We start from the raw sequence: 27,308 nt of genomic DNA, 5'->3' as shown, positions 1-27,308 counted from the left end.
TCCCACACATTACGGAAGGGACGTCCGTAATTATCTGGACACAGTGTTTCCTCATCGATGGATAGGTAGAAGAGGACCTATAGAATGGTCTCCTCGATCACCCGATTTATCATCTAACGATTACTTCCTGTGGGGCCATTTAAAAGATAGAGTTTACAAAACGAAACCACAAAATTTGGATGACTTACGAAATCGAATTCTTGATGAAGCTGCTCTCATCCCTGCTGATTACATTCAAAAAGCCGTTTCATCTTTTTACGATAGATTAGCTTATTATCAAACTGTTGATGGCGGACGTTTTGAACAATTACTTTAAAGCTTTCCAGTATTACCTTAGTTGGCCGGACAACTCCCGACCTTGCCTTAGTTGGCCGGATCATCCTACGATCTTGCCTTAGTTTGCTAGATATCTTACTTTAAAAAACTCAATAACTTCGGAACAGCTTATTCAAATTGAATAAAACCATAGTGCTTTGAAAAGGTTTGAAGAAGGGCTATAAGAATATGCAATAAAAAATTGGGGGTTCCATTTAAAAAATCCGATGTGACTTTGTCCTGACCTTGACGACGCCATCCAAGGTCAAACTGTTAAGATCGGTAAATAGATCTTTTTCAACGCTATAACTTTTGTCTGAAACATTTGTTTATAAAATGTAAATTTTTCGAGATTTTCAGGGCTCCCGTAGTTTTTTCTTTACCCTGTATATACCAGCGAGTCGAAAAATCCGAGAAGCAGCAGCAAAATGCACATTTCGGTAAGAAGGCAAATATCGGCAGCGTCGTATTCATATTCATAAAAGATCTGTGTATAGAAAAGTCTAAATGACAATGCAGCACACACACATTTATTCGAAGTCTGTGAGAAAAGATATACAGGGTGGACCATTTTAACCTTTAATGGAGAATAACTCGACCGGTGAGCGAAATAATGAAAAAAGTTTCATACAAAAGTTGTTGGACAAGGAGGGGGACGTATGACCATATCCTTGAATTTGACCTTGACTTTGATCTTAGGCGTTATTTGAAAGTCAAATAACATTTTTTAAATGGAATTGCTTATTTTCGACCCCGGATTTGGAAAGAGCGGGAAATTTTAGAATAGGATATGGTATGATCGATAAGATCAAATGTCATGTTTTGAGGTCATTTCAAAGTCAAAAGGAACTTGTACGTGTATACATGCGAAAATCGTATCTGTATACGGGGATTTCTAAATTATCTTCTACACTTAGCATTACCCAGAGACAACGACGTGGACGTGGTAGAATTCTGCCTCTTTCGGGGTGCTTGTTTAGAGTGAGTCCCCTTGCCTCTCACTATGCATACTTTGCTATTGTTAATCTAGCTATTCAAAAGGTTTTCGAAAGTTGCACCGTTAGCATTTATGCAATAATTGAGCCTTCTTTGGAAATGGGCCACTGTGCTGAGCAAGACATTTCGTGGAATCGCTTCACAAGTTCGTCTTATGCGATTTTCCATATCTTCTCTTGTTGTTGGTTCTTCTTTGAAAACAACTTCTTTCAAATAGCCCCAGAGATAAAAATCGAGTGACGTCAAATTAGGAGAACGAGGAGGCCATGCAATCGGACCCTCTCGACCAATCCATCGGTTCGGGTACCTTTCATCTAAAAACCTCCTGACTATACGTGCAAAGTGCGGTGGTGCACCATCCTGTTGGAAGAACATCCTTCGCCTGGTTTCCAAGTCTACGTTCTCCAACAAATGAGGCAATTGGTCTGTGAGCAAATCGAGGTTTGTATTTGCATTCACAGTACGTTCGAAAAAGAATGGACCGACCAAGTATCCATTAACAATCCCGCACCAGACATTGAGGCTCCAGCGGTGTTGATTGTTAATGGATACTTGGTCAGTCCATTCTTTTTCGAACGTACTGTGAATGCAAATACGTACCTCGATTTGCTCACAGACCAATTGCCTCATTTGTTGGAGAACGTAGACTTGGAAACCAGGCGAAGGATGTTCTTCCAACAGGATGGTGCACCACCGCACTTTGTATGTATAGTCAGGAGGTTTTTAGATGAAAGGTACCCGAACCGATGGATTGGTCGAGAGGGTCCGATTGCATGGCCTCCTCGTTCTCCTAATTTGACGTCACTCGATTTTTATCTCTGGGGCTATTTGAAAGAAGTTGTTTTCAAAGAAGAACCAACAACAAGAGAAGATATGGAAAATCGCATAAGACGAACTTGTGAAGCGATTCCACGAAATGTCTTGCTCAGCACAGTGGCCCATTTCCAAAGAAGGCTCAATTATTGCATAAATGCTAACGGTGCAACTTTCGAAAACCTTTTGAATAGCTAGATTAACAATAGCAAAGTATGCATAGTGAGAGGCAAGGGGACTCACTCTAAACAAGCACCCCGAAAGAGGCAGAATTCTACCATGTCCACGTCGTTGTCTCTGGGTAATGCTAAGTGTAGAAGATAATTTAGAAATCCCCGTATACAGATACGATTTTCGCATGAATACACGTACAAGTTCCTTTTGACTTTGAAATGACCTCAAAACATGACATTTGATCTTATCGGTCATATCATATCCTATTCTAAAATTTCCCGTTCTTTCCAAATCCGGGGTCGAAAATAGGCAATTCCATTTAAAAAATGTTATTTGACCTTCAAATAACCCCTAAGGTCAAAGTCAAGGTCAAATTCAAGGATATGGTCATACGTCCCCCTCCTTGTCCAACAACTTTTGTATGAAACTTTTTTCATTATTTCGCTCACCGGTCGAGTTATTCTCCATTAAAGGTTAAAATGGTCTACCCTGTATATGGAAAAATGCGATGAAAGGATTGCGTAATCGCATCAGCGCTTATCCAGCAATTATCTTTACTATATAAATACTATGTAAATATGTATATACATATGTGTACCAAAATTCACTAACGTCGATAACAGATGATAACGTTCCCTACTTTTTGACGAACGCTTCTACGTTATCGATGCTTTGCAAGTTTGTTGACGACTTCAGCATCCCCTTAATGTATTTGGCTCTTGATGTGTGGTCTGAAGTGTCTCCACTTGATATCAGAATTATACTTTCTATACGACTGTCGTTAAAGATGTGTCGGTATGCCATTAACGTCTTGTAACGGGTACCAAGTTAAAGATACCGATGTTCATCGTTTATAAACGACAAGCATCATTACACGTTTGTCGTTAATAGTAGTACAGAATAGCCTTTATCAATATTTGTCGGTCGATGCTGTTAACGACACTAACAACTGTCAGTAGGAGTGTATGGGGTGTAATAGCAACATACGGGTCAGTATGACGGTTTATTGGTCCCAATTCGGACAATAATGCAGAGGTTGTCGAAGAAATTGATTGTCACTTTTGGTTTTGCTGATAATGATATTTGCAGTGCTCCCAGTTATGATAATTAACTTTGCAAGTTGATCGTTATGATAATTTATCGACCGTTTACTAACAAGGAGTCGAGCTTCATTGAATTAAAGAAATTGTTTAAAAAATGAAACTGAGGAATCAATGTTACAGAATTAAACAGAATAATATTAGATAATATTAGAAATAAGAATAATATTTAAAGAGGTAAATAATACAACTTATTTACAATTTCTCCCATTTTGAGCAATAAATAATTTGTCACACTCACCTTATGCATCTTATATCCAACAATAGTATTTTCATTATTAGCTTCGAGTGATAGTATTCTCATTGGTTCTCATTGGCTATTATTCTCAGTTTGGAGTGAATTTTCGTCTTAAGAAGTATCCCAGACAGCCCGCACCGGACATCCAATGGATGTACGTTTCACGTCCAATTTATGTCCGTATGTCCGATTTACGTCCGTGGACATAAATTGGACGTAACAAGGATGTCCTTATTGGACATCGGACATGTAGGACATCCGATGTATATCCATCGGACATCCTATGCCCGAAGTTGTGACAAACGTACGTCCTATGGACATCTTTTGTAAAAAAAATGGACATATAACGGATGTCTAATGGATCCGTGTGCTGTCTGGGATAAAGAGATGTATTTGAAAACTTTATCGACAAAAGTATTCTGAACACATTTTATCAACAAAAGTAACTTATGAGTCATCTCATTTGCTTACATGCAGCAAAAATTTTTGAAAAATAGGCCTTATTTTCGATAAGGAAGACGTCAAGATACAAGATTAATGTATCGAAAATATGTCGCTTGATAGTTGCGGTTGATTAAGTTACATCCAATATTTATACTTTGTTTCTGGTTCATTCCTATTCTTGCAGGAGCGATCTTTCGTAGAAACATAAATGAAATATAGTGTATAAGACTTTTAAATATTTCTGTATCGTTCTCTTTAATCTCCAATTTCTATCAAACTTTCAGCATAAAGAAGAAATTAGGAAATTATGCGAAATCAGGAAATACATTGTATTATTTATCTCTTTAACTATGTGCCGTTTAGGAGATATCGAAGGTAAAAATTTTTAACTTGTACTGTTAATACCCCCGATTCTACTGGGAATTGAGAGTCGAGCTTTATGGTAAGAATAGGGATGGAATAGGACTATACTGTGGCAAAAGAGCGTAGCTGTATGTTGAACCGTTTAGGAGATATCGAATGTTAAAGTTTTAACTTGTACAGTTAATATCTCCGGTTCTACTGGGAGCTGAGAGCCGAGATTTATAGCGAGAATAGGGATGGAACAAGACTATATTTTAGCAAAAGGACGTATCTGTACGTTGAACCGTTTAAGAGATATCGAAGATTAAAATTTTAAATTGTACAGTTAATATCTCCGTTTCTACTGGGAATTGAGAGTCGAGATTTATGGCGAGAATAGGGACGGAATAGGACTATACTGTGGCAAAAGGGCGTACCTGTACGTTGAACCGTTTAAGAAATATCGAAGGTTAAAGTTTTAAATTGTAGAGTTAATATCTCTGTTTCTACTGGGAATTGAGAGTCGAGATTTATAGTGAGAATAGGGATAGAATAGGATTATACTGTGGCGAAAGGGCGTACCTATATCTTGATCCGTTTAGCAGATATCCAAGGTTAAAATTTTAATTTTGCAGTCAATATCTCCGTTTTTACTGGGAATTGAGAGTCGTGATTTATGGTGAATATAGTGATGATAGAGGACCATATTGTGGCAGAAGGGCGTACGTATATCTTGATCAGTTTAGGAGATATCGGAGGTTAAATTTTTAACTTGAACAGTTAATATCTCCTTTTCTAGTGGGAATTTAGTGTCTAGATTTATGGTGAGAATAGGGATAGAGTAGCATTAAACTGTGGCAAAAGGGCGTACTTGTATGTTGAACCGTTTAGGAGATATCGAAGGTTAAAATTTTATCTTTTATAGTTAATATATCCGTTTCTACTAGGAATTGGAAGTCGAGATTTATGGTGAGAATAGGTTTGGTATAGGACTGTACTGTGATAAAAGGGTGTATCTGTATGTTGAGCCGTTTAGGAGATATCGAAGGTTTAGGAGATATCGAAGGTAAAGTTTTAAATTTTACATTTAATATCTCCGTTTCTACTGGGAATTGAGAGTCAAGATTTATGGTGAGGATAGGGTTGATATGGGACTATATTGTAGCAAAAGCGCGTTCATGTATATTGAGCTGCTTAGGAGATATCGAATTCGCATCGTGCGAAAATTGGAGAAGCGTGGTCCAGATGGAAAAATCCTCATTGATGTAAGTGTCAATTATTTTTACATTTTTGTTGATTGTATTTTCGCATTTGCATAAGGTAAAAAACTGCATTGCTATGACGACATATGTACCAAATTGAATTAATACATGTTGACATAAATGTACAAAGGTTTATATATATATATACACTCAAACGCAAAAAACCCGGTACACTAAAAATTTGGGAAAAAATTACAAAATTTCAAATGATCATAACTTGGTAAACAATGAAGATACAAATATGCGCAGAAATGCAAAATGAAGCTTGAAACGTCCTCTTTAAGAATATCTGAATGGCAATTATGCTCGGCCATTTTTTTCAAAATGGCGGATGATAAAGTGAGAGGATGCAAAATTGATAATCAAAGGTCCGTGTTTGCGATGGTGCATGGTGTGCATCAGGTATCGCAGCGTAATGGGACCAAATGCACATGAAAGTATAGAGTGTTATCTTTAAAATGCTACTTTACCGAGCTCGATGTGATCATTTTTCACTGAGTTGTTCCAAATTTTGCTAAAAATGCGGTTTTCTTGTTAAATTTGCATAATTCAGTGAATAAGTATCGCATCAAGCTCTATAACGAAGTATTTTAAAGAAAACATTCTATACTTTTAGGTACTTTTCGTCCCATTGAGCTGCGACACTTACTTTGCTCCATGCGCCGTTGCACGCTCGAACCTTTTTTTAGCAACTTTTCATGTTCTCCTTTTTATCACCCGCCATTTTGAAAAAATATCGTTGCGCACAATTTCGATAGATCTTTCGAAAAGTACGGTTTCAAAGCTTTCAAACCGTTTTTGAAATTTGCTGCTAGGATATTTAGGTATCGAGATATTCAATTTCGAATTTGCAACAAATGTCGATTCAGCGAGGCTTAAGGGGCTAAGAGGCTCTGCGGTTCGTTTGGCTCTTTCATAATTTCAATAGCCGCGTTCATTATTCTCTATACAATAATTTACACAATTTTGCGAATTGGAAATTTAATTTTTATCAAAAGTTATCATTCTTTACCCTTCAGTTACGCATGATCACTGTGGTATACACTTTAGTTCGCGAAGCTGTCCCTAGCTCTCTACCTTCTCCGTACGATTGGCCATTATGGTACATAGCTTGAATATGCTATTCAAGATCGCGCCTGAGTTCGCGGTGACTCGGTGCGCGGGATGCCGAGTCGCTGGACGCCACCTGAACGTCGAAATTCCCTAGCGCTCCTAGTCCACGGAACCGCCGCGACGCGGCGATCTGGGTTGTCGCGCGCGCGAGCTCCTCGGCTCGCACGCGAGTTCGAGCTGCCCAGGGCATATAAGAGTGCCCGCGGAGACGATCAGAGATTGCCTTCGTACAGCTTTTGGCCTTCGTACGGTCCACGGCCGATAGTGGCACTATCTCTTGTACGCTGGACTTCGCGAGTTTGTCAGTACGCCGGGCTTACGTTCTGGCTTGACTGAGATTCTCTCGGTGCGCCGGGCTTTAACGCCTGGCTTGACTGGATTTTTCTTAAATGTATGTGCCAAGACAATAAACAAAGACAAACAATTTTCCTTTTCCGAACGTGTTCACTCCGATAAGCGCTGCCTCGTGCGACTTTTCTTTTTCCGTGATCTTTTCCTTTCGAGGCGCGTTGCTTCGTGCAACTTCATCAATTTAAACCATAATTGATTGTTTCGCATCGAAATTATTGCGTCGATTATGGCGACGATAAATCCTGAAAAGGCTGCTCAAGTTATTGCTTTAATTGAAGATGGCAGAAGTCGAAGGTACGTTGCTCAGGCACTTGATTTGTCAGTGTCAACTGTGCAACGTGCTTATGCCAGGTACTTACAAACCAATTCTTTCCATAGAAGGCCTGGTTTGGGACGTCCTCAATGTACCAATCACAATGATGACCGATTTATTGTTTCAAATTCGTTAAGAGACAGACATCGAACATCTGTTCAAATTAGAAACAATTTAAGGGATGTCCGCAACATTAATGTATCCGTTAACACCGTTCGGAGAAGATTAAAGGAACAAAATCTGCTTTCGCGCAGGCCAGCAGCTGTACCTTTGCTTAAATGTCACCATCGCGTAGCTCGACTCAATTTTGCAGTTGAGCATAGAGACTGGACTTACGCAGACTGGAGCAAAGTACTCTTTAGCGATGAATCTCGTTTTTGTGTCTATTCTCCAGATGGACGAGAACGAGTTTATCGTCGCGGTGGAGAACGATTTGCAGACTGTACGGTAAGTGAGAGGCATAGCTACAATGGAGGCTCTGTAATGATTTGGACAGGAATTTCAGCTAATGCTCATACAGATCTGCACTTTTTTGACAAGAATATGAACGCAGATGTATACGTGGAAGACATACTCATTCCGTATGTTGTTCCGTACGCACCCTTCATCGGAAAGAACTTCTTGTTTATGCAAGACAATGCGACCACACACTGCGAGAAGAGTGCTTGATTTCTTCGATGAAGTTGGCATAAATCGACTCGATTGGCCAGCAACTAGTCCAGATTTAAATCCAATCGAACACTTATGGGACAACCTCGGCAGGAAAGTACGAAATCATGTACCTGCTCCTCAGTCACTGCGAGAACTGCGAATAATTCTCGAAAACGAATGGAATACAATTACGCAGGATGAAATTAAAAGACTAATAAGGAGTATGCCTGATCGTATGAATGAGGTAATACGCGCACAAGGCAGTCATACCCACTATTAGTATACACACACCACACACACAGCAGAGAGGGTTTGGAGTCATTAATTACTGCAGGAGTGACGAACTGCGGGGTCCTTATCTCTGCTGTAACACCACACACACACACACACACACATCATAAGGAGGGTGCGAAATCTTGAAATACTGTGGAACTGACGAACCACGGGGTCCTTATCCTTGTGGTATACAAACACACACACACACACACACACACGCGCGCACACGCGCACACACGCACACACGCACACACACACACGCGCGCATGCACGCACACACGCACACACACACACACACACACGCACGCACGCGCTCACACACACACACACACACGCACGCACGCACGCACGCACGCACGCACGCACGCACGCACGCACGCACGCACACGCACACACACACACTACATACAATGGGACTTTTCCTACCAGTAAAACTCCATGCGGTTTATATTGGGGAGACTTACAACCATAATTTGAGCTAATGACAGCGGTATCTTAAAACGCAATTCATCTTTATTACGTAATATCGATTACGTAAAATGAAGAACCTAAATTGAATTTTACTTTCATTTCCCTGGCTTTCAAAATAATAAATGCAAATCGTTGAATATATTGTGCAGGTTATGTAAATTATTATATAGAGAAACATGAACACAGCTATTGAAATTATGAAAGAGCCAAACGAACCGCAGAGCCTCTTAGCCCCTTAAGCCTCGCTGAATCGACATTTGTTGCAAATTCGAAATTGAATATCTCGATACCTAAATATCCTAGCAGCAAATTTCAAAAACGGTTTGAAAGCTTTGAAACCGTACTTTTCGAAAGATCTATCGAAATTGTGCGCAACGATATTTTTTCAAAATGGCGGGTGATAAAAAGGAGAACATGAAAAGTTGCTAAAAAAAGGTTCGAGCGTGCAACGGCGCATGGAGCAAAGTAAGTGTCGCAGCTCAATGGGACGAAAAGTACCTAAAAGTATAGAACGTTTTCTTTAAAATACTTCGTTATAGAGCTTGATGAGATACTTATTCACTGAATTATGCAAATTTAACAAGAAAACCGCATTTTTAGCAAAATTTGGAACAACTCAGTGAAAAATGATCACATCGAGCTCGGTAATGTAGCATTTTAAAGATAACACTCTATACTTTCATGTGCATTTGGTCCCATTACGCTGCGATACCTGATGCACACCATGCACCATCGCAAACACGGACCTTTGATTATCAATTTTGCATCCTCTCACTTTATCATCCGCCATTTTGAAAAAAATGGCCGAGCATAATTGCCATTCAGATATTCTTAAAGAGGACGTTTCAAGCTTCATTTTGCATTTCTGCGCATATTTGTATCTTCATTGTTTACCAAGTTATGATCATTTGAAATTTTGTAATTTTTTCCCAAATTTTTAATGTACCGGGTTTTTTGCGTTTGAGTGTATATATACAGGGTGCACGATTTATCTGAAGATATTGAAATATCTCGAGGACAATGCATTGGATAAAAAAAAGTGGTTAATGAAAGTTGTTAGTCTCGAAGGGGGACATCCAATGATACCAAACTCGACCTCCCACCCCACTCCCTGGGGGTGGGGGTTGGGGGCAACTTTGAAATCTTAAATGGAAACCCCCATTTTTATGGCAGATACTGATTCTTCGCCACAAAATACGTAAATTTTGTCCGAAACTTTTTTTTTAATTCGTGATAGATGGCGCTGTAATCGCAAAAAATTATATTTTCCGCAATTCTCCAGAAATGATCATTGGATTGAGAAATAAAAAATACCTGTTCAATATTTTTAAAGAACATAATAAAAGTTATTCCCCCCCATCCTCTCGGGGTAGGGTGGATGATAACGTTCATATCTGAAATGGGGACCCACATTTTTCATTGCAGAATTAGATTGTACGTGAAATTTTTATTGAAACAATTTTTTCCATTGAAACAATTTTTTATAATAAGCCGTAGTTCGCCATACACCCACAGTGGCGCGTCGAGCAGTTCCCTCTTCGATTCGGGTTCCCATTTCAGATTTGAACGTTACCACCCACCCTACCCCGAGAGGATGGAGGGGAATAACTTTTATTATGTTCTTTAAAAATATTGAACAGGTATTTTTTATTTCTCAATCTAATGATCATTTCTGGAGAATTGCGGAAAATATAATTTTTTGCGATTACAGCGCCATCTATCGCGAATCATAAAAAAAGTTTTGGACAAAATTTACGTATTTGTGGCGTAGAATCCGTATCTGCAATAAAAAATGGGGGTTTCCATTTAAGATTTCAAAGTTGTCCCCAACCCCCACCCCCAGGAGGTGGGGTGGGAGGTCGAGTTTGGTATCATTGGATGTCCCCCTTCGAGACTAACAACTTTCATTAACCACTTTTTTTTATCCAATGCATAGTTCTCGAGATATTTCAATGTCTTCAGATAAATCGTGCACCCTGTATATAACGAGACAATCTTTTTGACAGATTCCTTACAAACGTTCTCGTTTGCTGGAATCTGCGGTTCCATCGATTTTTTACTGTGAATATTTAGCGCATGAAGGCACTGACAAAGAAAGTAAGTGCAACCAAAATAGAATTGTCTAAATGAATAGCATTTAATGTTGACCATTAATAATATCGCATTATAGATCGCATTATAGATACAACAGCAGTGGTCAAAGTTGCGACATCTGATACTGATGCCAATAGATGCTTGGTGCAAAGAACAGCATCCTTTAGAACTATCGAAAATGAAGAAAAGGCTGTAAAATCAGTAGAATCGGTAGATGAGTTGAAGTCATTAAACGAAGCAGAAAATATCAGTAGCACTACGGATAACCTAGATGTGGAAATTGAATCTCACTTCTCCAGCGATGATCAATTTTTGACATTTTCTGTGACAAATGATTCACAAATACATTTTTAAATCGGCGACGATGTTTGTACAGTGACTGTGTCGAATTCATGGAGTATCGTTGAATCATCAACAGAACAGAAGCTTCTGATGTTATCTCAGATTGTCTCAAATGCTGCAAATAACGGTGATATTGCTGTAATTCGTAAAGGTATCGTGATTGATAATAAGAGAAGAATTAAATATGCGATCCATGGAAAGCTTGTAAAGCATGACGTACCACAACTTCCACAAGAACTGACTGACCCTCGAATTTTGCCGAACATCTTAAACGAATTTCATGATCTGCATGTTTGTGATGGATTGAGAGATGCCAACATAAATCTTGTAGAGAGTGTTGCTGTATATAAAGATAATATGAACATTAACCGGTCAACGAAATGTATGTTAATCGGAAATAAAAATACGTGCAATTTTTGTACGCGACTCAGGAGGATGTTACTGCAAAAAAATTTTCGTTACACAAAACATGATAAATTCAAACGATTTGCTGCTTTGTCAAATCCTGCTGATCAGAGAAAGTTTAACGCTATGCGGCTGAAGATAAATCGTCAGAGACGAGCAAAAAATCGTCGAACGAGACGGATGAAAATATTGTCAGCGTGATTAAGACAGAAACAAGACGAATTTGTTGCGATAAAAGATAATTTGCTCGAAGAACGGTGTGCAATGTTACACATAAAAGTTATGACAATATACACAATGCGTCTGTTACTTTTTTGTACGCCTTTCCTTTGTTCCTCTACTTTCGCACTCACATTATACAAATAATTTAAAAAATTAAAGAAGTATAAACAAACGAAAAATGAAGTACCCATACCAATAAAAAAAGAAATTAATGAAAAAAAGAAATAGAGAACGAATCTATAAAATAAATTTAATGAATGGGTAAAAAAGTCATTGCATTTCTATTTTAAAAATATTGTTTTTTTAACATCATTGCACAACTATTTGGATTATTTAAACACTTCTGTCGATGATAACCACCGTGATGGTAACACTTTTGGGATGGTAGTTCTCGGTTACGCCACCTGCGGCAGTGCAACCTAGGGGTGCTTGCCGCACTATCTGAGTCACTCCCTACAAGTTTTCAGCCTGTATGTAAGATCGTGGTCTGTTCTTTGTAGCTGCACTGTTGAACTAGTGCAATAAGTTAAAGTGAGATAAATATAGGTTTTTTCACTCTAGCTTATTGCATCAGTTCAGCAGTGCAGTTATAAAGAACAAACTATTTAGTTCGGCTCCGTGGCGGTTGAATATGGTTCCTGTAACTACTCATATTTTTTGGTCGTGGGGATTATGTACGCGCGTTGTCCCTGTTTTTCTTTTACCTTCATACTATTGAAAATGGCCTATGGACAAAGCTGAATGCAGTCCGGAACCATAAGTGATCTGACTGAACAGTTTATGTTTGATACGATATCATGGAATGTGTTGCGAATTGTTTAACAAATTTTTGTAACAAATTGCTTTATACGTCATTGAATGTTTATAGTATTTTATATGTTATAATTGACAGCGATGTTGGTTACTATTGGTTAGATTCGTTTATTTAATAATCTATTTACTGACATGTTAAGAATTATCGAAGTGCAATGGAACAAATTCAATACTCAAGATTGATCTTTATCGATGTGACTTTTGATTTTTTTATAGATTCTGTGATATATTTATGTCTTGTAGCGATCCTATGGGGCGTAACTAATCCATTTATTAAGAAAGGTGCACAAGGCTTAGAGGATGTCAAGGCTATGTCTGTTTATGGGCAATTTATCCAGGAAATTTTGTTTCTTGTGACTAACTTAAAGGTTTCACACTTTTCCATAGATCACAATGTTTTTACAAAATAATGTTGTATGTTAGTATAGTTCATTATTGATTTTCTTGTAGTATATTTTGCCTTTTCTTCTTAATCAATGTGGCTCAGTATTATATTATTTAACTCTGCAGAGTACAGATATATCTCTTGCTGTACCTGTTTCAAATTCCCTTACTTTTGTATTCACTGCAATCACAGGCTGGTTTTTGGGTGAAGAGAAAGTACATAGAAGTTAGTAAATATAAGCTTTCATATTTTGACAGAAATAAATGTTACAATGAATTAATCATTTCATCAATTTGCTATTTAGATACATATATGGGAATGATACTTATATTATGTGGAACAATATTATGCTGTTGGGATAAGATAAAAGAAATTGTAGAATTGATATCACCTTCTACACTTGGTTTCGAAGAAGAATAAAAAGTCCAAGACTGTACCAAAGTGGAAACAGATATATTAATTTATTATGTATAAATATGTATTAAATATATTATGTGTACATATTACATATAGACTATGTATTTACTCACCTGTATGATAGTTTTTTCTTTCTTTATAATTTCTGTTATTTATGTTATTTATTGCAATCCTGTTATTTTTCTTTTTCTTTTATTTTTCTTCTCTCTTTGACTTACAATATTAATTATTTTATCTTGTACTGGACTATTCTATTGATTTATGATGCATGATCTTATATTAGTTTATCAATTCTTATATTTGTACTATCTACAATATCTAAAAATATAAATAATGTATATAAATTTATATGTACAATTTCAAGTAAATTTTAAATTGATACAGCAAATAAGTTTATATAGAATAGATTATGTAAACATATTTTTAGAAAATATGTCATTGTTGCATTTTTCTTTCCTAATGTAGGAAATTTTACTACATGTGAAGCAAATTGAAATTTTATTATATTTGTTAAAATTAGTATGATATACTTATTGTAATCCTGAACTGATCAACTGTATGATCAGCTTGATATGTTATGCTTTTATACCCAATATAAAATATATTTTTCACTTACTGGTTCATAATTTGCAATGTTCTGTAATGTCGAATGATTATACTTTATAGAATGTACTTTATACCTGATATACTACTTATTTCTTCTAGTTATCTCAATTCTATACCTGCCTATTTATAACCTGCTAAGTAATTCATCCACATCTACCCAGACATCACCGAGCATCCAATGGATGTACGTTTCACGTCCAATTTATGTCCGTATATCCGATTTACGTCCGTGGACATAAATTGGACGTAACAAGGATGTCCTTATTGGACATCGGACCTGTAGGACGTCTGATGTACGTCCATCGGCCGTCCATCGATGGACGTACATCGGACGTCGTATGTCCCAAGTTGTGACAAACGTACGTCCTATGGGCGTCTTTTGTAAAAAAAAATGGACATATAATGGACGTCCAATGGACATCCGTGTGCTGTCTGGGTACATTTATTCAGTCTATATTGATGAGTAACACAATGATTAATACATTTATATGATACCACTCTGACAAAGCAAAGTTATGCTGCATATTCTATATTACTTCTGAATATTGTATGACAATGTTACGATGTTTGATATACATTTTGTTTATATTATTTTACATTTGCACTTTGTTCAAGTTATTATAGACATGGTTTTCTCTGTCTCGTTTTTCTTTTTCTTCTTCTTCTTCTTCTATTATGCTGTTATAGTATATTTTGTTTTAGTTTCTTCTATATTTCCCTTCTTTTTATTTTGATCATATTTTTACATATCCCCTTCAAAAATGTGCATGTGAGAGCGGCCAACACGGCATTTTCTACGATATCGACTCTCCGCACTGGGAAAGGACGCCATCTGCATCCATTTTGAGAGGCGAACTATGATGCTACATCCACTTTCAGGTCTCGGTGGTAAAATCTGTGTTTGGTGCACGGTCTTAGGGCTAAAACACAAAACATGTCGTAACAGTTAAGACCATTGCACGTAAAAAAATTTTAGTCGTAACCGTAAGACCGTAAGCAAATTGACCAATCACAATCCAGCATCTCGAAATATACAAATTATGATTGGTCAATTTGTTTACGGACTTACGGTTACGACTAAAGCCTGGTCTACAATAGGTGTTGTAAGCTGTAAGCCGTAAGAACTGACCAATTATAGCTGATTATTTTTGTAATAATCGACTGTGATTCGCCAATTCTTACGGCTCACAACTTACGACACGTATTGTAGATCAGGCCTTCAACTTTTGTACGTGCAATGGCCTTTACGACAAGTCGTAGTCGTAGGTCAACGCGCAAGCTTTGTCGTATACTTGTTCGTATAACAGATCTCACTGTGATATGTATCCAAAGATAGGTATATAACCTGATTAATTCTATATACATTAAAACTTATATGCAATTCATTAAAATTATTTATTATTATTATACATAAATTATATACTATCAGTTATTATTCTCATGGACATTATTATATAATAAATAATAATACTTTTAGGAGAAAATATACGCAATGAATAATATAAAAAATATTAATGATTTTTTAATCTGTGTCCTTCAATGGATAAATACATATATTTTGCTTGTACGTAAAAGAAAAGAACAAATTAGATGGTTGAATAGAAGATAGCATACTAGACCAATAAACCAAAAAAGAGATAAATTTGGAGATTATAAAAATTTATTTTGTGAGTTAAAAAATGACAGAAACATGTTTTATCGCTATACTAGAATGTCATTAGAACAATTTACAAAACTGCTAGAATTAACTGCACCATATTAAAAAAAAAACAGTAAACGAGCTTTTGTTCCAGAACATCGACTTATAATAACTCTAAGGTAATAATTTCACAATGTATGTTAGTTTAAAATATTTGATATTGCAATAATTAATGTTGTCGTAAAACATTAATGAATATTATACAATAGAAACTGTACAAATAAAAGGAAAAATAATGTATGTTGTATAATATAAATTTATTATTTTAATTTTTGTAGATACCTTGCTACAGATGACTTACCTATATCAATAGCTGTAGCATTTCGAGTTGGAGAATCTACAGTCAGGAAAATAGTAAAGGAAGTTTGTGTAGTAATTATAAAAGTTTTACAACCAATGTATCTTACTTTTCCTGCTGAAGAAGATTGGAAGAAATGTACAGATGGATATTGGAAGAAGTGGAATCTTCCAAATTGTTTTGGATCAGTTGACGGGAAGCACATAAAAATTCAATGTTCTCCTAATAGTGGAACTTTATTTTATAATTATAAAAAATATAGCATAGTTTTAATGACAGTAGCGGACCATTTATATAGATTTACTTTAGTTGATACAGGAGCTTATGGAGGTAAGTCTTAAAAAAATATTAGTATCTATGTGTTATGCCTGTGATATCCTTTAAATTATAAATAATATGTTAACGACATGTTATTTACACTTTTGCAAAATACATTTAAAACAAAATAATTATGTTTGATTTTGTAGGAGATAGCGATGAAGGAATTTTTAACGATTCTGAAATAGGAATAAAGTTAAATAATGAACAATTAAATCTGCTGAAAGGAACTGCTAATCTTCCTGGTAGCAATTTGAAGACATTTGGATATTTTATTGCTGATGATGCCTTTAGACTCTCAACCAGGATAATGAAACCCTATTCTGGTAAACATTTGAGCGATGAGCAGAAAATTTGTAATTACAGATTTTCCAGAGCACACAGAACTGTTGAGAGTGCTTTTGGAATTCTTGCCAATAAATGGAGAATATTTCATTCAGTTATTTGCACACTACCAGAAACTGCAAATTTAATGGCTACAGTTTTGGTCTGTCTACATAATTATGTGTTACAGGAAGAACAATGCTGTAGATATAACCATTATAGTAGTGAAATAATTTCAGAAAATATAAATGAGGTAAACAATTATGATTAATTACGATTCAGTAATTAGAGAAATATAAGTTGTTTTGTACATATTTTTTTATTATTTAAATAACATTTCTTAAATCATATTCTAGGATGCGATGTGGTTGTCATTACCAAATGCTGAAGAATGTAGTGGTAATATAAAAGAAGCTCAAGCTCAAAGAAATACATGCAATTATTTTATTTCTCCACCTGGACAAGTAGAGTGGCAGTATGACTTTATCCGTAGAGGTGTTCATGCAGATGGATGAAATAAAAAAAATTTGAATTATTACACATTTTGTACGTTAATTAAATACATTTCTTCATATATATAACGTGAAAAGGTATATTAAAATTTTCAACTTTTATAATTGTATATTTATATTCATACATTTATTCACATATTTATTTTCATATATTTTACACTTATATTCATATATTTATATTCAATATAATAAAATAGTATATTAAGTAAAAAGAATATGTAAAAAAAAAACAGATAAGTCTTCTTTCTCAAGTAGTTACATAAATTAATCTAATTATAATCTCACTATCAATAATAATTATAATAATAAAAAAAAATAGATAAGTCCTTGTCTCAAGTAGTTATATAAATTAATTTCAATATAATCTCATTGTAGTGACAGTAAAACATAATAGAAAAACAAAACTTGCGAGATTTTTGTAATTTGAAAGATATTTGCAATGAATTAAAAACAATATGATATCAAATAACGTCTTAATAATGTTTTAAACATCAATAAGAGATCATTGAAACCTTACTATATACCTTACTATATATACTTATACTACTTATACTATATACTTATACTATTATTATGTCTCTAAATATATACTATATATTTAGAGACGTAATAATCACTATGATAAATAAATAAATTAAATTTATAACTAGTTATCACAGTAAAAAGTCACTATTAAAACTAGTTATCACAGTATAAAATTATTACAGTATAAAAACCGAAATTATACTTTAAATTACGTCAAATAAACAAGAAAATAATTAATACGTTTTAGAAAACATGTAATAAAATATATAAAAGGATAATAAAATATATAAAATGAAATTATGTCTTTGGTAATGGCAAACATACAGCATCCATAATCATTTTCCTTCTTAAATTTTTCTTATATTCAGGTAGACTTTGAAACTGTGCTGTAATAAATTGCATAAATGCCTCATCTGGTGCGAATGATTTTGAACTTTCCATATAATTCATAATTCTGTTGCTCATATTCAAAAACGTTTCTTCAAATTCCTTCGTTTCATTCATTTTTCTTCTTTTTGGCGCTGCAGAATTTATTAAAACTTCTGGAGAAGAACTTCCTTTATCAATAATTTCTTGTTTCTTAATGTCTTAATTTTCTTTATTACTTGAAGAAGTGTCAACATTGTCTGAGATGCATGCTTTATTTCTTGAAACACTTTTGTCAATTAAAGTTGAATTCGATTGCCATTTTGGTACATTACTATAAGTTCTGAAACAAATAATGATATTAAAAAAAGATATGTTATAAATATTACATTGTTAAGTTTATTGACATTATAATACCTTCGTCTTTTAATGACTTCATCCAAAAATTTTAATTTAGAATATAATGAAAATTTAGATTTGGGATTTGGAGCAGCACTTCCACTTTTACATTCATTTTCCATCTTTTCCTTTTCGCGATTGTATTGTTCTCTTAAAGAAGTGCATCTTCTTTGGTAGTACTCTGATGTGTATACTCGTGAACTAAAAGGTATGTGCATCGATTTTTTGTTGACTTCGGAACGCGCTCCGACTTGAGGAGAAAGACAACCACTGCTTCATACGTCAGCGCTGTCACTTATTACGAGAGCAGAAGAATGGCATATACGAGTGTCAAATAAGTAGTGATTGTGGCGTAGACACAAATGTCTTGGAGACTTTGAGTTATAATTGAAGAAATGAAAACAAATAGTGATTGTGAAGAAAAGTGGCAAAAGGCTTTATAAAATTTGTAAAACAGCATATTAAAGGAGAGTATTAATTGTCTAATAATATTTTAAGTGAAAAATATTTTTAAATTTGAGTGTAAGTTAAAAAAGTTATAATCCATAATTTCTTTAATGTTAATAAATTTGTCATCGACGTTGAATGAATATATGATATTTAAGGAAAACTTTTTCAACATTTAATTTACGATATCTCGCTAATCATTTGTCGAAAGAAAAAGTGATATTAGACTTTTTTACTCTATTTAGTCCGTAGAATATATTGCTACAATAGTGTCCCAATTTTTATTAACTTATCAATCTTTGGAAATTTCGAAATTATTAAATTAACAAAAAGTCAGAGCGCTATTGTAACAATATATTCTTGATTTCAAATGGAGTAAAAAAGTCTAGTACTACTTTTTCTTTCGACAAATGATTAGCGAGATATCGTAAATTAAATGTTGAAAAAGTTTTCCTTAAATATCTCAAAAATATTAGGCAAATAAAAAAATATTTCAGACAAAAGTTGCTCAAATTAATTGGTAGAAAAAGACAATATAATAAAAAATTAGGATTTCTGTCTGAGAAAATTAATGATCAGTAAATATTAAAAAAATGGCGCCATTTGTAAACAAAACGCTATCGCTTTTATGTCTCCCTTTAAGCCATATAATTTCTGTTAGAAATTTTTTCATATTTGAAGCCGTTTCCGAAATCCAGGGGTGAAGTCAGACTTTAGAGATACTCTACTATAGGAATTTAGGATGAAACAACCTCAACATATACGCCTATTAGCGTTCCGCAATTATTTGGATATTTCCTCGCGAACACCGCTAATATTTGCTGCCGATATTTTGATTGCGTCTGTTGCTTCTTGTTGACGTGCGACCTATTTTTATACGAAAAATGAATACTTTTTTGTCCAAAGCGTAATCAGATCTCTCGAATCTGATGCCGGTTCGCGCGTTCAATTTCTCGACGTCTCACAGCCAGCGGTGGGCAAGAATTCAAATCCACCATGTATTTTGCCGATATTTTGATTACGTCTGTTGCCTCTTGTTGACGTATGACCTATTTTTATACGAAAAACGAATACTTTTTTGTCCAAAGTGTAATCAGATCTCTCAATTCTGATGCCGGTGCGCGCGTTCAATTTCTCGACGTCTCACAGCCGACGATGGGCAAGAATTCAGGTCCACCATGTATATCTGTATTCTGTAGTGTTGAATATAGGAAGATGACCTTCGCCATCGGAATTAGAAATAAAGGCGTTACCTAAGTAAACTCTCTGTACAAGGTTCAGGAGAGGAATATAATCAGTGGATTTCTCAGGGTTAGAAATAATGACGTGGAAAGGAGTGACGGTACGTGGTTGTATCACGATGGATCCTTCTTCTATAAAAGGTATGCTGATTTGCTTGCACCGAACGCGTTTATTGTGATAGTCGGGCTTGCATTGTGTTTAAAGAATTCGTTTCCTAAGATTTCGTGTTCTTCAAAAGGGAACTCATCTGGCAGCACATGAAAATTAGCAAGTTTCCCGAGAAATGTAATTTGTACACATTCCATGGTAGTTATCGGTTTAGGTGAGATGCTTTGTAGAGTCAATTGTACGTTATTATTTACGTGCACGCCAGGTTCTAGAAGGTGGCGCTGAATTAAGTTCACGGCGGATCCTGAATCGATCATAAAAAGAACAGTTTTGTTAAGATTCGGTAACGAAAGCATGACGTTCGGAACGTCACCTGAGATTGTATTTAAATTTATGCGTTGGAGGTTCCGGGTACCTCTTGCAATTGAATCAACTTTTGGACGCCCTGTCTGTTCCGTGTCGCGGCGGGCATCGCTCTGTACCGGGACACGCGTGTCGCGTTTTCCGGGACTGTAGCTCCTGCGGAGGAACTTGTATTTTCTAGCGACCACTTACAAGCTGGTGTAACGTCCCACGACGTGCCCTCCTTCATATTTTTCGCCTCAGAATCAGAAGGCTAGTAAGGAATATAATCAACTTCACTCATCAAAAGTATTTATTTACGGCCAAAATTAAGAACAAAAGTCTATATCTCTTAAAATAAGAATAATTTTAGAAAACCGCTCAGTGCAATTGAAAGCTCTTCTAAAATACTGCAAATACCGTTATAACAAAAATTTTGTGAAATGAATAGTTTGAAACTTATAGCCATTTAAATGTCTCGACCAATCGGAGAAGTCGGTTTTTCTCAGCAGCCATAAGACGTAAATAAAAAATCTAGTATTCTAATAACAGTATAAAAGGGCCTCTATCCAAGGGCCATACCAACATTCAGAGAATATTAACAATTAAGAGACATAATAAAAAATAAAACATTATTCCATAACAAATAAATTCTGAGATCTATACCGAAGGATCCTTAAGGTCCCAGTAACAGGCCCAACATAGAAAAATTAAGAAATAATCATTCCTTCAAAAGATATGGCCAAATACGGACCAAATTAAATCACTTTCGTCTAATGAATATATAGAGAATATATAGAGAAAACTATAACTAAACCCATGCAAGTCTCAAAATCACAAATTATTCGAAAGAACCAAAGTTACAGCAAAAAGACATTAATTGTTCTTATTCATACTTTAGAGACTCTCCAATACTTCACTCACTTGAAATTGTTCATGCGATACCACTACTCGAGTCTTTCACTAGTGTTAAAAATCTTTTGTCTACTCAATTTTCCACTACCAAAGGCTTGCATAAGGCTCGAGAAACAGTAATTTATAAGTAAGAATTTTTTATAACAATTATTAATTAATTACCGAACTTCGATAATGACGAAACCTCCTAAAGAAATTTACCTTACCGTCATACGTGAATAAGGAACCCTACGGTAGAACACACACTTACCGATAAACATTAATATCCCGACAGCAATACTAAGGATCCCTGCAAAAAGGTATCCTCCTTCTCCATTAACAATATTATAAGTTTCTATACTCTACTTACCTATACCCACTGTTAACAATATGCATCTCTTATCATAATTTTTAACAAAACCATTTAAACATTAATAATAAATGCTCCTTTTATTATAGCAAATGCATATTTCCATTAGTAAAATTATAATTAACTTATATTATAATATCTTATTATTTTATTCACATGTTACCATATTAAGCATATGCTATAGCTATAAGAACTACACATACTGTATTAACAACTATTATATTAATATTGCAGTAACATATAGACAGGCACATGCGTTAATTAATTATTAAGACTGGCGACGGAAGTCTCCGAGATAAGCGGGGTGAGAAAAACAGGCCACCGTGAGCGCTCTGGAATCCTCGAGTAACCCGATCCCATATCAGGTAACATAGAGCATCCTGTTGACCAAGCTCCTTATCACATCCGGCGGCGCGCCGAGATGTCTCGACACCTCGTCGGCATCAAGCCACTCACAAGTAACACTACCCAACTGATACTCACCGATTTGAATGAAACTTAACATACTTATTAAACACCGAAAATATTAAGTACGTGTCTTTTTGTTTCAGTTAAATACGCTTTTTAGGGGTAGAAAGCACCCCTCAACTCCTGGAGGTGGAAACAGTTATGGCTAATTATTTCTGAAACGATACATTTTCTGAAATAAGTGCTTAGGACCAAAGTTGTAGAGTTCAAAATGATGCACTTGATGGCGACTTTGAAGTCGACCTTGAAGTCGTTTTTCAAGGTCATTTGAAAATCATTTCATGTTTTTCAAAGGGAGAAGTTTACTTTCCATCCCGAGAATCGATAGAGCGTAAAATTTTACATTCAGAACGTTGGCGGTTTGTAAATAAAGCAAGCCTCTGCAAGTAAAACTCTGTAAGTAAAACATATACTAGCGTTTTCGATTTAGCAACCCAGTTCCAACTTGCTAAATCGAAAACGCTAATAGTAATGGATATATCATATGAGCTGTTCTTTTTAACTCAACTGATTGTGTATTAGTTCATGAAATGTACCCGAAATTAAGCGACTAAAGCGTACATACGAGAATCTTACACTTCAGTGTGCTTCAATTTCTAGAACTAGTGCAGCCAGTGAGCCAGTTCAGCTAAAACGAACAGACCAAGGACTGCGTTCTGATATAAAGCCAGCAGCACACGATGCTTCTTTTCATACTGAATTACTTGATGGATTTGCGTGCTTGCTACTGTATGGACAGCTGTGCTGGCAATGCTACTGGCCGAGTTACCGGTTAGGCTTCACACGGTGCAAGTTTTCGTGCTGGCTGAGCAGCTGATCTCAACTCTATTACAAAGGAACTGGATATATAAATAATAAGTATGGTGTTGACCGACACTGCTGCGGTACGTCGTCGGATAAATGATAATTCAAGTTGTCAATTATTTAAGAATTGAAACAATGACAAAACGAACATGGTCGACGTTTGTGTAGTTGACTGGCTACAACAGAAAAATGTAAACGGTAGTGGTGTTCATCATGTTAAGCTGTATATTCTGATTGGTTCTCACAATAAGATATGCAGCACAGGACCACGCAAGAAAAATAGCACCGAATCTATTACAAAAATCCAGCAGAGCAGCCAGCAAGATAGCCAGCACAGGAGCACGCAATAGCCAAAAACACACTGTGCGCTGCTGGCTTTACTATCAGTGCTGAAAATATCTAGTATACGTGACATAAACAATAGATATTTCAGAACTAGCAGTAATATCAGAACATAACTCATGTTGCATAGGAGCAACTTGTTATATAAAAAATAAAACATATGTAACATATAATGGAAGAAATTGTGTGTTTCTCACTTATATAATGTTCTTCAGGAAAAGTATTGGGTACTGATGGAAGGCCTTGCACATAATCATGTCCTATCAGTCCCAAAATTTGCTTCTCTAATTCAGATAATGTTATATCGATTGGATTATTACCTGTTTTTGACCTTGCCTGCCTGAATTTTTGCACCTTGTCTGATATTTTCGATTTATGGTCTCTCCAAGTCTGTAACAAAGTGTTATTGAATGAAAGATTAATCACTATATAGATGTAAGTTTATTGTACAGGGTATTTAAAAAAGCTGACTATATGTAATATGTTCATACATAGATGTAGATGAAAAGAATATAATTACATATAGCCCCCTCACCCTTTTTGAAACTTGTATAACTAAGAGAAAGAAATATTGTTTAGTCAAAAAGTACAAACACACATTTAAACGCAGGCATTTTTATGTTGTATAATATAAAGAAGATAATTGAAATTAACATTTATTAACGTTCTCATATTTTGAGAATATCTCTAATAGCTTCTGCCAACAGCAGGATCCCACAGCAGATCCATAATATGTATTTGCTTAAGCTCATGTTCTGTGGACACTAGTTAGACAGAGTCTGACAGCAGATTGACGGCAGAAGTGGAGCAGATCTGTCAAACACAGTCTCTGTCCATAGAACACGAGCTAAATGCGGACACAGATGGCTATATATAGAACTGCTGTGGGATTCTGCTTTTGCGGGTTTAGCTATCTGGAATAATATGTTTTTTTTGTAACAGTAAATTAACCTTATTTTACATAGGGCACAATTGGAAAAGCACTCGATCACAGAACTTCCTGTGCTGAAAATCTACAGTACATACAATATGACATAAACTATAGATGATTTTGTGCGCAGTAAATGCTGAGTGCTTTTCGGACAGCGCTCATATGTATATTATTATTATATATACTTACAGTTTTCCAAGATTTTACGTCTTTTTTCCCATCCATTGCTAAAGAATTTAAATTATTTGATAAATCTTGCCATTTATCTTGTAAATTTTCATTGGCATTCAGTGGATTGAATTTTCCTGACACCAAACTAGGATTCTTTTCTAAGTAATCGACGAGAGCTTCAATTTGTCGTCTATTTACACGTCCTTGACGTGCTTTTGCATTTTTTCTGAAAAAAGATAAAAATATATATATATATATATTTCTCTCTTTTCATCACAATCTCTAAAAGCTGATTTTCATATAATTAGAATCTATATATAGGTACTCTAAATATAACAGAACACCTATACATGTTATAAATATATAAAATTAATATTTCTCTTATGAGTGGTAAATGTCATAAATTTTAAAACTTAAAATATTTATATATGTATAGGCATATTTGCATAAGTTACAAAGTAATTATTTAGAAGACGGGCCTCACCTTGGATTTCGCTCAAATTCACCTATCTTGTGTATTTTGACGTGTAGAAGCCGAATCTACAAGTAAAAATGGTCGCTCGGCTCTAGTTTGCGAGAAATAAATAGTTAAAAAGTGACACATGCGAGGTTAGGAAATCTGTCATGTCGGTAATACAGAGTCTTATGGATATAACCAGGGGTTATAAACTCCTATTGGTATCACGGTCCTAGTGTTTGCAGCGCCCTCACTGAGTGACAGGCTCACAAACAAGAACTAAGATGCATGGTGTGAGTGTCGGCCATATTGAAAAAGTACGTATAGAAATGTAAATGAGAGTGAGGAAGTGACTCAAAATAGCGGTAACAAAAGATATAGTGTAATTTTTCTTCAATTAAAAATATAAAAAAATAATATAGAAATGCTAAGAGCATGTTGTGTGCTCAACTGTACGTCGACAGGTACAATGTCATCACACACTTTCCCAAAAAATGTAGAAATGCGTGAGAAGTGGATGACAAATTTAATCTTGAAGCCATACAAAAAAACAGAAATCAATAAATTACGAGTATGTTATAAACATTTCAAAGAAACTGATTATACCGGAAGCCAACTTCGCAGATTAATTCGGGCTGCTGTTCCTCATATGGCAACAGAAATAAGTGAAAAACAAACAAGTAGTGGATATCAAGATCGTGATATGAGACATGAAGAACGTAACATTCAACAAGAAAATATTATAGCCTTACGAGAATAGCCTTAAGAGAATAATAAAGAATTACAAATAGATATAGATAAGATATCAAAAAAACAAGAAATTGCTATACCATTACAAGAGGATGTGAATATATTGTCACAACAACAACAGGCACAACAAGAAAATATAACACTACTGCAGAAAGACGTAGAAACATTATATCATATGCAAGCACAAATACAAACACAACATCATGATCAATTACAAGAAATAGTGAAGGAAGTAGGATCGCTGAAAACACAATTGCACTTAAAATCGCAAACAAGAAGACCAAATCTTGCAGAAGTAACACGGAAGAAAAGTTTGTCTCCAACGGCAAGAAAATTTTATGATAATAATATAAAACTCCAAGCACAGAAGAGACGTATGAAATTAATGATTAAAAGAATAAAGCAACAAAATGTAAATAAAAACGTTACATTAGAAAGAAGAATAGATAAAAGCCAAGAAGATAAGACAACAAAAATCTGACAAAACTTTATAAATGTGATGTTGAGAAATAATAATGTTCCACTACAGGTAATATAATCCCTTCCTCATCTTTCACCTTTTAAATTTTCCCCAGCATATACAAATATTCGATGAGATATAATGCCTTTAATAATATTTTTAACTTCAATTGTATATCATTGCATTTTATTATATAATTTGCATCCGTAATATGATTTATTTTTGTACACTAATATAATTATATATATTTATATATATAATTCATATATCACATTAATATTTCAATATAGTATTCTTATATAAACATGTCATAGTTTATATATATATATATATAATTTTATATACAGGGTGTTTGATAGCTGATCATGCAGACGAAAGTTGGAGATAGATTGAGTGTAGCTGAGAAGAAAAGTCATGTACCATAGTGTCAAATTGGCAATAGTTATTGAGTTATTAATTAAAACATATGAACCAACGAGCGCGTAGAGAGCGGAGGGTGACCACAGTAAGCTCATAGACATTTGATATAGGCGGAGTCAGCGATAACGGTAGGCGAGCGCACGCGGCGAGGGGCAACGTAAACAACAAGAGGCGAACGCGCGCGACGAGGAGCGAGCGAGCGCGAACGACGAGGAGCGAGCGAGCACAAGCGACAAGAGACGAGCGAGCGCAACGAAGAACGAGCGAGCGTGAACGACGAGGAGTGAGCGAGCTATAAGCAAAAACCTATAATAAAAAAAAAGCTCGCTCGCTCCTCGTCGCGCGCAATCGCCTCTTGTCGCTTACGCTGCCCCTCGCCGCGCGCGCTTGCCTACCGACACTCACTGACTCCGCCTGTATCAAATGTCTACGTGCTTACGTGCTTACGTGCTTACTGCGGCCGCCCTCCACTCTCTACGCGCTCGTTGGCTCACATGTTTTAATTAATAACTCGATAA

General features: G+C 35.4%; 4 protein-coding genes and 2 long non-coding RNA genes across 12 annotated transcripts; 4 read left to right on the top strand and 2 right to left on the bottom strand.

Moving 5' to 3' along the window:
• Positions 1-12,444: 12,444 nt before the first annotated feature.
• LOC105183011 (transmembrane protein 234 homolog) lies at positions 12,445-13,594 on the top strand. Of its 6 annotated transcripts, none has more exons than XM_011140854.3 (4): positions 12,445-12,596; positions 12,979-13,103; positions 13,186-13,345; positions 13,425-13,594. In XM_011140854.3, exons 1-4 carry the CDS (start codon positions 12,554-12,556, stop codon positions 13,538-13,540), a joined length of 444 nt encoding a protein of 147 aa, XP_011139156.1. In that variant the 5' UTR covers positions 12,445-12,553; the 3' UTR covers positions 13,541-13,594. The 6 variants fall into 6 exon arrangements, with proteins under 6 accessions (XP_011139156.1, XP_025157168.1, XP_011139157.1 ...); XM_025301383.1 differs by having other exon boundaries at positions 12,445-12,682; XM_011140855.3 differs by having other exon boundaries at positions 12,445-12,832.
• Positions 13,595-13,629: 35 nt separating this feature from the next.
• Positions 13,630-14,995, bottom strand: LOC112589171 (uncharacterized). Its single transcript, XR_003113337.1, has 3 exons — positions 14,260-14,995; positions 14,154-14,174; positions 13,630-13,855 (listed from the first exon to the last, which is right to left on the bottom strand). It is a non-coding gene; the product is annotated as an uncharacterized LOC112589171 (long non-coding RNA).
• A 349-nt stretch (positions 14,996-15,344) lies between these two features.
• Positions 15,345-17,318, top strand: LOC105183012 (uncharacterized). Its single transcript, XM_025301367.1, has 6 exons — positions 15,345-15,479; positions 15,937-15,961; positions 16,121-16,470; positions 16,608-16,784; positions 16,973-17,035; positions 17,139-17,318. The coding sequence occupies exons 1-5, from the start codon at positions 15,464-15,466 to the stop codon at positions 16,987-16,989; spliced, it is 585 nt and encodes a 194-aa protein (XP_025157152.1). The 5' UTR covers positions 15,345-15,463; the 3' UTR covers positions 16,990-17,035; positions 17,139-17,318.
• Positions 17,319-18,231: 913 nt separating this feature from the next.
• LOC112589148 (uncharacterized) lies at positions 18,232-18,847 on the bottom strand. Its single transcript, XM_025301321.1, has 2 exons — positions 18,603-18,847; positions 18,232-18,528 (listed from the first exon to the last, which is right to left on the bottom strand). Exons 1-2 carry the CDS (start codon positions 18,800-18,802, stop codon positions 18,408-18,410), a joined length of 321 nt encoding a protein of 106 aa, XP_025157106.1. The 5' UTR covers positions 18,803-18,847; the 3' UTR covers positions 18,232-18,407.
• Positions 18,848-19,626: 779 nt separating this feature from the next.
• LOC112589165 (uncharacterized) lies at positions 19,627-23,294 on the top strand. 2 transcript variants are annotated; one of them, XR_003113328.1, is made up of 4 exons: positions 19,627-20,413; positions 22,222-22,445; positions 22,539-22,851; positions 23,056-23,294. It is a non-coding gene; the product is annotated as an uncharacterized LOC112589165 (long non-coding RNA). The 2 variants fall into 2 exon arrangements; XR_003113329.1 differs by lacking the exon at positions 19,627-20,413 and adding an exon at positions 21,462-21,765.
• A 2,335-nt stretch (positions 23,295-25,629) lies between these two features.
• LOC112589192 (uncharacterized) lies at positions 25,630-26,525 on the top strand. The gene is made up of 2 exons (XM_025301508.1): positions 25,630-25,879; positions 25,952-26,525. The coding sequence occupies exons 1-2, from the start codon at positions 25,630-25,632 to the stop codon at positions 26,389-26,391; spliced, it is 690 nt and encodes a 229-aa protein (XP_025157293.1). The 3' UTR covers positions 26,392-26,525.
• Positions 26,526-27,308: the final 783 nt, after the last annotated feature.

The sequence above is a fragment of the Harpegnathos saltator genome, unplaced genomic scaffold (assembly GCF_003227715.2).
Source record: "Harpegnathos saltator strain DR-91 unplaced genomic scaffold, Hsal_v8.6 scaffold113, whole genome shotgun sequence".
Taxonomy (NCBI): Eukaryota; Metazoa; Arthropoda; class Insecta; order Hymenoptera; family Formicidae; genus Harpegnathos; species Harpegnathos saltator.
This window is presented reverse-complemented; position numbering and strand designations above follow the sequence as displayed.